This window comes from Neophocaena asiaeorientalis, unplaced genomic scaffold (genome assembly GCF_003031525.2).
Source record: "Neophocaena asiaeorientalis asiaeorientalis breed wild unplaced genomic scaffold, Neophocaena_asiaeorientalis_V1.1 scaffold41, whole genome shotgun sequence".
Taxonomy (NCBI): Eukaryota; Metazoa; Chordata; class Mammalia; order Artiodactyla; family Phocoenidae; genus Neophocaena; species Neophocaena asiaeorientalis.
Window position 1 is genome coordinate 2,014,721 of NW_020171994.1, and position 10,465 is coordinate 2,025,185.

Genomic DNA, 10,465 nt, shown 5'->3' on the forward strand with positions numbered 1-10,465 from the left:
GGGAACAGCCAGGCCCAGCATTACAGGAAATTGCCTTGTGGCCAGTGGGGCTTCTCTGGTTACTTTCCTCAGTGACAGAAGACAGTGATGGCTTCCTGTCTGTTAGCTGGGTGTCTTTGCCTCCTTGTTACGCCAAGTTCCCAAGAAACCTCAGCTTGTGCTCCTTATATTTTTGTTCAGCTCCTGTTATTGGGATTTTTTCCCCCTGTCTTATCCAGCTCCCTGCCTCCAGCCTCCTTGCTCCACACTAGAGATCTGGAAACTTTTGGTCCATGATTGACAAATTTTATGGGACACCTAAAGGGCATTGTTTCGAATTAGGCCATAGCTCCAAACAGATACCAGTTTGGCAATGCCTGTTGAGTCCTCTCCCTTGAAGGTGATGAATTTATCATCCGGAAACAGACTGGTGTTTTTTCTCCTTACTAATTATACGTGTTCATTGAAGACTGCTTGGAGAATACAGAACTATATGGAAACGCAAATAGAAATTATCCATTATCCTGAGAAATATAGCACTCAACATTAGACAAAGGGGGCACAGCACTGGTGAGGATTAAATTCAATGCTGCTCTGCCTCCCTGTTCTCTATTCCATTCCAGCCCCCAGCTTTCACCTTCCACAGCACCTCTTGATCTCACCCTTATGCACTGTCCTGTATACCATAAAGTGGAGGGCAAACTGGAAACTGTACAAAAGCACTTACCATGTCAAAGGCATATAAGAGAGATAAAATATCTTTCATATCAAGAAGGTGTTTGGAATCTAAAATAGCAATATTTTGTCATAGCTCTGCCATCACTACCTTATTACCGAGGTGTTGTGGTGATAAAGGGTTGTGGGAATGTCTAAAGAGATAAGAGACCATCTGAGAAATTCACAGTGCTCCCTGGGAATTAGGAAAAGGTTCACAGTACAAAGAGGCAAGAATGATTAAGTGTGAGGCTGGCTCATAAATATGCCTTTCTCTTTTGAACAAAACAGCCAACATTAAACAAAAAAGTTGGATGATACTAAATCCATCCCAGAGATAAAGTTCTTATTACAGATAATAGTTAGAATTTATGTGTTGCTTTTTTTCCAAGGTGGGTAGGGTCAGAATGGCAGTTTCCTCATTTTGAGCCTGCATTGAGACAGAAGACTTAGAAAACACTAAGGCATAAGAGTTAAGGTCAAGGCTTGGGAGTTAGACCTGTGTTCAAATCCCAGATCCGTGAGGTCATCAAGCATTTTTCACATGCCATCCACTGTTTTAGGCATTGGGGATGCAGTGTTGGACAGCACAGATAAGGTCCCTACTTACATGGAGCTTACATTCTAACGGGGGGAGACAGAATGTTTAATGTTGAAAAGGTAACTTAGTGCTATGATTGGAAGTACCTGGGGGCTACTTTAGGTTGAGTGGTCAGGAAAGGTGTCTCTGAGAATAGACAATTGAACTGAGACTAGGGTGATAAAAAGAGGCCAGTGATCAAAAACATCTAGGGGAAGAGCATTCCAGGCAGAAGTAACAGCTGGGGCAAAGGCCCTGAGGCAGGAACAGGCTTAAGTGTTTAAAGAATAGAATGAATACCAGTGTGATTGAAGCAGAGTGAGCCAGGGAGAGAGTGAGGAGAACAGGTTGGAGAGGGTCAGCACATGTCAGGTCATGCAGGGGACTTTGGAGAAGTTCAGCTTGTTATAATCATCATCATAAAACAGAGAAGGTGGGAGTTCCCTGCCAGTCCAGGGATTAAGATTCGGTGCTTTCATTGCCGGGGTCCTGGTTCATTCCCTGGCTGGGGAACTAGGATCCTGCAGGCCACGCAGCGCGGTCCCCCCCACCAAAAAAAAGGCGGAGAAGGGAAAAGGAAGTTGGATTGGAGAGTTTAGGGAATAGTGTACAGTATCACCTGAGAAACTTGGATCTGACTAACTGGGCACAGGGGTTTGAATGCTGTGCTGAAAGTGGGACCCTGAGGAGAACAATTCTGAGGGCAGAGTACAGGGTGGCTATTTTCATCTATCATTACATTTCTGGCACTTGAATTTCTCTCAAGTTCTCTGCTACAGCTGCTGCTTTCTCAATGAGTGCAAATATATAAGTCCAGCGGGGCTTAGGGATACAGCTAGAGTCTATTTCCAGCCCCATGTAAAGAAATGCTCTTGTATTTTGTGGCTGGAATTTCTACCTATGTGGGGAGATGTCACAGTTCCCCAACCAGCTACCAAGCTGGCTATATAGTGAGGTATAGACCTGACCTAAAAGGGTGCTAGCTTAAGATGGCTTTTTATTTCATGTGACTCATGACACCGCCAAGCTGCTCTGATTTATTTCGTTAGGAGGAGTGTGGCTAAGGGGTATGCTTCCTGGGCAGCATTGCTTCTTGCTTCGCATGGTTCACTAACTTTTTTCTTTTTTTCTTGTTTTTAATAGGGAGAGAAGAAGCCCTATGGAAAGCCATGTGGAGGCCAAGACTGCATTGGGGGCTGTAAATGCTCTCCTGAGAAAGGAGCCCGAGTAAGTTGCTTCCTTCATTGTTGAAAGACAGATAGTCACAGGAGCCGATATCTGAAGTGTGTGTGTTTTCTTTAGAATTAAACTGCTTAGAATTTTCTCTTATGACCTCATGGAACAAGCAAAGTGATGAAGACCAGCTGGAAGGAGCTTTGCTGACTAATGATAGGCAGAACTAGATTAGTCAAAGTCTCTGACAGACCGGGAAGAGGTTTCTTTAATTGACTCAATAGCGAAGTTTCCTCAACGTTTCATCTGGGGTATTTCCAAAAGGCAATTAAGTTGTGCAGAACCAGATTATGATATGTTTGTAGATGCACATCAATTTTCATAGCTCATTTACAGATAGGCTCTTCCCTACCACTCTGGGGGACAAGTGGTCCAATCGTTATCTACAGACTAGGGATGTGCTTCATCCAAAATCAAGGGTAGCCATAAAGTCCAGAAATATACATAAAGTCCAGACTATACATAAAGAATGATTTATAGATATTATATTAAGGCATAGGACACGTTTCAAAACATTAAGTGATTTATTCAGTGTATTGTCCTTTAATAGCCATGACCAGTTCAAATTGTTGTGCAAATTGCAATGAACACAGTGCCTTGATACAGCATTTCTATCAATCCTCGTGTATGCATACGTGATGTGTTACCCCAGATGATTTGTATTTTTGATTTGCGCTGAAGAAACCTGCATCTTTAGTATGACTCAGCAAAAGTATTCAAGGGGGGGGATCAATCCATAACAAAAAGTAAAATCCAATCTACATTTTCAAAATTTATGGCCACCCTGTAGAATTGAGATCTTCCGACTTGCAGCGTTGTATTTGCACTCTCAAGCTTACATTGTCGAAGGAAGGTAGCATAAATAGGTCAGCCAGACCCTTAAAAACGTAGCCGAAAAGGGAACAGAGTGACCACTCTACCTCCTCTTTCATTATTTTCCATTTGCAGTACAGTGAAATGTCAAACTATGCCAGAATTTGAAGGAAAAGTATAAAAAGCCATCTCTTTTCATCAAAAGGGACCAGACATATTGTACATTAAAGGCAGAGACTTAGGGAATCATAAAATATTAGAAAGCGAAGGTATCTTCGTGAGCTTCTCATCTTATCCACAGATGGTAGAGGAAACAGTCTCTGAGAAGGAAAATGACTTCCCAGGTCACACAGCAGATTGATGACAGATTCAGGCTATTACCTGGGTCTTTTGATTTCTCGCCTATTTACTTTACCCACTGCTGTCTCCCAAGGAAGTCGTGTTCACTACAGCCACCGGGGCCCACGTCCTTCCTCTGATCTATATCTAGGAAACACTTTAGAAAAAAAATAATTCTACAACAAATATATGAATATGTTCTTAAACAACAGCAAGCAACACAGACAATGCAAAAGTCTCCCTTGATGTTCTCTCGGTCCCACTATTGTCTTTCTGGTCTTTTTCTGTGCATGATCAAAGATAGGTATGAATATGTATAACAATACTTTCATTTTCTGGGTTTTTTTCCCAAACTATAATCATAAGTATATATTCTATGCCGTTTTTGGTTGGTTTGTTTGGTCACATAATATGTCCTTAAGATCTTTTCCTCCACCCCAAAGTTTAATCTAGCCATTTCCCTTTTGATGAACACATAGTTTGTTTCCAAATTTTTGCTGTTTTAAAAAATGGAAGTGCTACAGTAGAAATCCTTGAACAGTCGTCCTTGTACTCATTTCTAGTGTTGATGCCAAGGATCCGAATTACCAGATGTAAGGGTAATGGGCATTTTTAATTTTAAAAGCCAATGACCAATTACCCCACAGAGTATCTATTCGAATTGATTTACATCAGTATTGTTGTACAAGAGTGCCCATGTTTCTATACCCTTGCCATCACTTGATATTTTTGTTAATATGGGTGAAAATCATCTCAATTCCCAGACTACATGTAAGTTTAAGCATCTTTTCACATATTCATTGCAGGTTTGTATTTCCTCCGTGAATTTCCTGGACATATCCTCTCCCCACTTTCCTAAGGGGTGATTCTTATTGATTTACTTTACCCTTGCAAAGATACAGCAAGTAAAAATGGCCCAAGTGGAAGCAGATGAGATTTGAAGTTTGACACAAAAGGGCATTTCCTGATGGAGCATGAGAGACCCAGCAGTCAGGGAACTGAGAAACAGCTCTGAACTGTTTGTGGGGCTGGGGAGCCTTTAAAACTAGAAATTCTTAGATATTCTGAACAGAGGTCAGTCCTACACCAGGCAAACATGCCTACGATGACCTCATTGTTTCACCCCTGGCTGAGATTTTGATCTTTGAAGATAGAAGGCGGTAGATTTCCTCTGTGAGGAGCTCTCATTTGGATTCCAAACATCTGGAGCCCTAATCTGGCTTCTCCTTTGAAAACATGAGTGGTTGAAGGGTCGTGGGATGGAGAAAAATAGAATATCACTGCACAGATTATTTTCGTCAATATTTAAAAGACTCGGTGTCCACACAGTCAAATATGCTCCTAAAACTTTATTTGTGAAGCCTGAAGTTTCTGGGAACGCTTGTCAAGGTTAGTGAACCAGACCAAGCTGTATTTCATGAGTCAAGAGCAGGAATGTCCTATTTCCCAAGTAGATCAGGAGGCAGTGCACATGGGGCCGATCCTGTGCACACGGATGCTTGAAGCTGCCCACGCAGCCAGGTCTTTTTTACTCATCTTCCCTACCCTCTCGCGTTCCCAGGGCCAAGCAGGATTGTTTAAACTGGACCCAGCACTGTTGACCCTGCAGGGCAGCCCCTCAGTACCCCTTTTGTGCAGATGTCAGAAAGATTTGAGACTGTTTTCCTTAGCTGAGAAGAGGGCCCCTTTTGGATTTCAAGCTGTTCCTCTCCAGCTCTGCGAGCTGGGAGGGGAACGGAACGTTGGTTCACCCCTGAGATATGCTGCAGCCCTTTGCAGGGCCTGCCTCCTGCCCTGCGGAGACATCAAGCACGTAGCTTGCTGGGCAGTGTGTATTTTTCCTTTGCCAAAGGCCTCTTGAACTGATTAAGACATTTACACAACACCTAGCACTCCTGCGCAACTGTGATCCAACCCTTTTGAGCTTAAGCCATCTCAAACTGATTTCTCGAAGGCATGCCATGCCTGGTAAAAAAGCCCTTGCCTAGCGTTGCTGCACTGCTCTGTGCTTTCCAAAGCATCTTTTCCCAGGGTCTGTATCATTATCTGTATGCAACAAATAAACTGATAAGTGATTTGCCCAAGGTCACTAGCCTGTCAGCGGCTAAACCTTATTTAGCCTACTTTAGGAGAATGGCAACTTTAAAAAATGACATGCCTAGTAATGTTAAATAAAGGTGTTTCTCCCCCGCCCCTGGACATTTAAATTTGGATTTAATGTTTGACTTCAAGCTTTCTTTCTTGCGGGTAAGTGTTGTTATCTGGAAAAACCATTCTTTTGAGTTGTTCTCTTCCCTGGTTATTTTTTTTTTTCTTCTGCCATTGGATTGATCAAATCGTTGTAGCTTGACATTTCCATCCCTTGCTCTCTTTTCCCTACTGGATTTGAAAGCTGTCTCTGCATTACCGGCGGGTGTTTGTCTGAGTTGGGAGCAGGCGGGACTGTTTGTTTTGTTCTGAGTCTACTATTCCTTAATAGCATTTCAGAGTTTTCCCTGTTTTAAGTGTTCTGGTGTTTACATAAAGCATGGAGAGCTCCTAATTAGCCATGCCATCTAAGGGTGCATTATCACAGAGAATCCCAAACCACAGGGAATGTTTGGATTCCCCACCTAGGTAAGGGCTGTTGGCCCCTGTTTTATGGCTGTGGAAGCTGTGTCCTAGCTAGAGAGTTTATGAGACTAGCCTGAGTTTCACGAGAAACAGCCCAGGGTTCTTAATTCCTTATCTCCTGCCTGCATCCTGCTGCGTCTCTGTCACAAAGTGTGTTTTCCATGAATTCCAGAGCCCAGATGCATTCACCACCAGCCCTTCAATTTACTCTCCTCCTGCAAACAGCTGGCATTCCCTGTGTCAGCTGACCGGCGCCATGGCTACCGAGAGTACCCAGAGGTTGTTCCATTTTCTCCTGAATTAGGCAATTCCGGTAAAACATCTTTCTGTTCTCTCTGGGTGCCCTGACCAGCCACTGTCCTTAGCCTCTGCAGTTCCAAAGCGAAAGCTCATAATGCGCATGACCTCCTTGGGTGGCCGGGCCTTGCTCCAGCTGCCTGCGGATCAGGCGTCTTGCCCCTCTGAAGGCTGGCCTCACTGCTAACGCTGGTCACCACTAACCTTCCTGTTGCCAAAAACAATGGACATTTTTCATTCTTATCTTCTTTGACTTTGCTGCACGAGACACCCCCTTGTTTCCTGCAACTCTCGGTTCCCTTGGATTTCATCGCGCTCTTCTCTCCTGGTTCTTTCCTATTCTGATTGGGACTCCCCAGCGTTCTGTCCTCATCCTACTTCTCTTCTCACTGTACGCCTCTCCCAGGGTGGTTTCATATATTCCAGAGATCTCAGCTACCACCCATACGATGATAGATATTCAGTCTCTATCTCTAGTTCAGACCTTTCTCTGTAGCTTCGGATCAGCATTACCAGTTTTTCGCTGGATATCTCTGCTTGGAGTTTCACTGGCACCACAAACATGTATCACACAGAATTCAACCAGCAACTCCCACCAGACATGTTCCTTCCTAAGTCCTACTTATGTCTTCCCCATCTCAGCCCCACCAAGCACTCCACTGCTCAAGCCAGAAACCCAGGAGTCATTCTTGTCTTCTCTTGCTTTTCTCCACCTCCAATTCGTCATCAAATTCCATCTATTTATCTTCTAAATTGAGCTCAAATCCATCCACTCTTCTCCATACCTATTTTTCTCCAATCCAGGCCTGTATAATTTCTTACCTGAATTGCCGTAATAGCCTCCAGACTGGTCTCTCAACGCCCAGTCCCACTGTTTACCGTCCACTTGCCACTCTGCTGTCATTGTCTTTCCAAAACATAAATATGATCACAAAACTCTTGCTTAAAATCTCTCAATGGCTCCCCATAGATCTCACGATAAAATCTTAACTCTAGCAGGCTTACAAAGTCCTCCATGACAGGGCCCTTGACTACCTCTCCAACATTACCTCTCATCACTAGAAGCCTCCCTCTTCGGAAAAAGAAACAAAACAAAACCCTACACATAAACCGAACTATTTATAGTTCACAGAACCTGCTATGTTACTTAATACATTCCAGGTTTTATACCTGCTACTCCCTTTACATGTACTTCCACTTTATCTGTACTTCCACTGGCTCTACCCTTTTTCTGCTGATTTGCCTCTCTTTACCCATCCTTTAAAACTGAACACAGACTTCACCTCCTCAGAAGCTTTCCGTGATCGAAGGTTATCTACTCTTCTCATCCTTCTTCTCATGCCGAACTACAGCAATCTAATGACTTGTCTGATCTCCACTATCTTATGAATTCCTAAAGGGCAGAGATTTGGTCTCCTTAGACTCTGCAGGGGCAGTAGGCAGTACAGATTGTTTCATGAAGGACTGACCAACCAACCAACCAATTTGGTTGGGTATGGTTCCAGCCCTGCTCTCCTGGATTAGCTCTTAGGTTGCTGTGAAGCAGATGAGAGTCTCTTATCTAGGGAGGAATCCATTCTGCTAAAAGAAGGCAAAGAGCCAGGGCAGTCATTGCCATATCTTTTTTAGGTCTTGTTAGCTGTAAGGATCCCAGCTCTTGCCCACACTCTGGTTCCCACAGCTTGCTTTGGGATTTTGCTCTCCCTAACTCCTCTGGGGTTTTGACCTTGAAAACTCTGATTGCTTCTTACTCTGTTTTACTACCAGCAATTCGTTCTCTTTCCAAGGTGAGGACATTCATGAATAATCGTGAGTGAAAGATAATCACAACCTTTCTTTTTGACATTGATTTCACCCTCCTCTCCACCAAACCTTTTGCTTAAAGCCTCTTAACCTTATGCAAAGTTGATGGTCTTGAGTTTCCCTTGTTCCTCTTCCTTGTGGGGGGAGAGGAAAAGTGTTCGCACAGGGAAGTAGCCACTGGGTGACAGTAGGGGAGGGAAGTAAAAAAAAAAATCAAAGAGCCCTGTGTATTTTAAATATAGTTGTTTGGGTCAAGGATCATTGATGGTAATGTTAAAAGTTAGTGTCTCTGCCCAGAGTCAAGATGCACTCGTAGCCCAGCAGATATTTGTGGTTATCTTAATCCTCTCTTTGATTATATTGGGACAGTGTGGGATTTATGGAACATATTATCCGTACTAGTGAGGGAGGCTTCTGTTAAAGAGGAGCAAAGGAGCTGGAGGAGGGGATTAATACGCAGCTGTGGAGTCAAGAGCACTGCTTTAGGTAGCCAGAGACCTCAGTGCCATGCCTGAGCTTTGCCAACTGGATGACATTGGGCTGCTGCTTTCCCCTCTCAGCGTCCCAGTTTACCAGTCAAAAAAGAGTAAGGGGTTTGGGCAGGGTGATCTCAAAGAACCCACCAGCTCTGATGATCGTAGTCAGACCCCGTGCTACTGTACCATGACAGTTCCTTGCCCCTAAAGTGTCTTATCGTGCTTTCTAGTGTGGCAGTGAGATACGGAGGGCCATTTTTGACAGTGTTCTACCCTCTGGAGTGGTGTCTTGGCAGCTGCCTCAGACGTAAATCACTTGCTGTGGCTTTTTACTGCCGATGCTAGAAGCGCCTAACAGCTGAAGTTGCACCCCTGCAGGAATGTGCCGTGCTCTCCTCCTTGGCCATCTGGCTGGTGTGATCTGAAGAGAGTCACAGGGATGTCGACTCACCACACACACACCCCAAATACCTTCCCTGCCTGGCCTGCCTGCAGTTCTAGCTTTAGAGACATACTCTTTAGGTTAAGCATGGCCCCATCTTTGCATTGCTTGAATAAATTGCAAAGGCCTGTCCTCTGGGGAGGAGTCGTGTGTACAAATCTTTAGAGACTGCTCAGTTTCCTTGTCCTGCCCTGCTCATCCATATGTCAGAGACATTGGATATCAAGACATGGGTGAGGATCTTGCCTGCTAATGTGTGACGTAGTCTCTCCTCCCAGAATCTGCCTTCATCTTCCCTCCACAGATGTACCCTCCTCTCCTCTCCTCTCCTCTCCTCGTTTTTCTCTGGTCTCTAACTTCCTTCTTTCTCCTTCCCGGCTTCCCTCCCTCCGGCTCTAGCATTTCTAGCTCTCCATCCCTCATTCTCATTTTCCTCACCCAGTTACTGCTCTCTGCTTTCAGTTGCCTGGGAGTGCTTCCTGTGTCACCAGTCCCTGTTTTCTGTCCTCTATGAGCAGGTGTGAAATTATAGCAGCAGGAGATCGGAAAGAGTGGCTGAGATGTACTTACAGAAGCATTGCACTTCTCCAGAGATTCTAAATCTCCAAGCCTGGATCAGTGGTCTCCAAAATTGGTGGGTTTGGGTGGAGGGGGAGGTTGGCACATGCAAATCAGTCCATTGTAAAAATCAGTGTGAAAGAAAATATTACGACTTCTATTTCCATTTAAATTGAAAACATCTAGAAAGAAATTAAGATTTGGATTAAAACAATGTAATTTATGTAAAGTGCTTAAAACAGTGTATAGTACACCAAGTGCTATCTAAATATTAGCTATTATTAGCACTACTATTAAGCCTTTCAAATATGCAATACACATATTGTCACTGGCACCCTCTGTTGCATATGCTTTGTAAGGTATTCTGAGGGAAGAATGGGAGCCCACAGGTGGAAGGGTTGACCCTGGAGCCCTTACTTTTTTTTTTTTTCCTCTATGTGTACCAGAGGTATTGCTACCTCCTTGGGCCCAGTTAAGCGGATTTACGGATTATATTATCTAACTACGTTAACCCTCACAAAATGGACAAGTGGCTTAAGAAGATTCCTGCAAATAAACCATGTATTGAAGATAATACCAATTGGGCTTCCCTGGTGGCGCAGTGGTTGAGAGTCCGCC

At 44.0% G+C, this 10,465-nt stretch overlaps 1 protein-coding gene across 2 annotated transcripts in view; it reads left to right on the plus strand.

Annotated features, from left to right (window-relative positions):
* COL4A6 (collagen type IV alpha 6 chain) overlaps positions 1-10,465 on the plus strand; it is a 268,803-nt gene that overhangs the window by 113,044 nt on the left and 145,294 nt on the right. For both annotated transcript variants that reach the window (XM_024748716.1, XM_024748707.1), the window contains exon 3: positions 2,417-2,500. In XM_024748716.1, the coding sequence (XP_024604484.1) occupies positions 2,417-2,500 (84 nt within the window). The remainder of the gene's footprint in view (positions 1-2,416; positions 2,501-10,465) is intronic.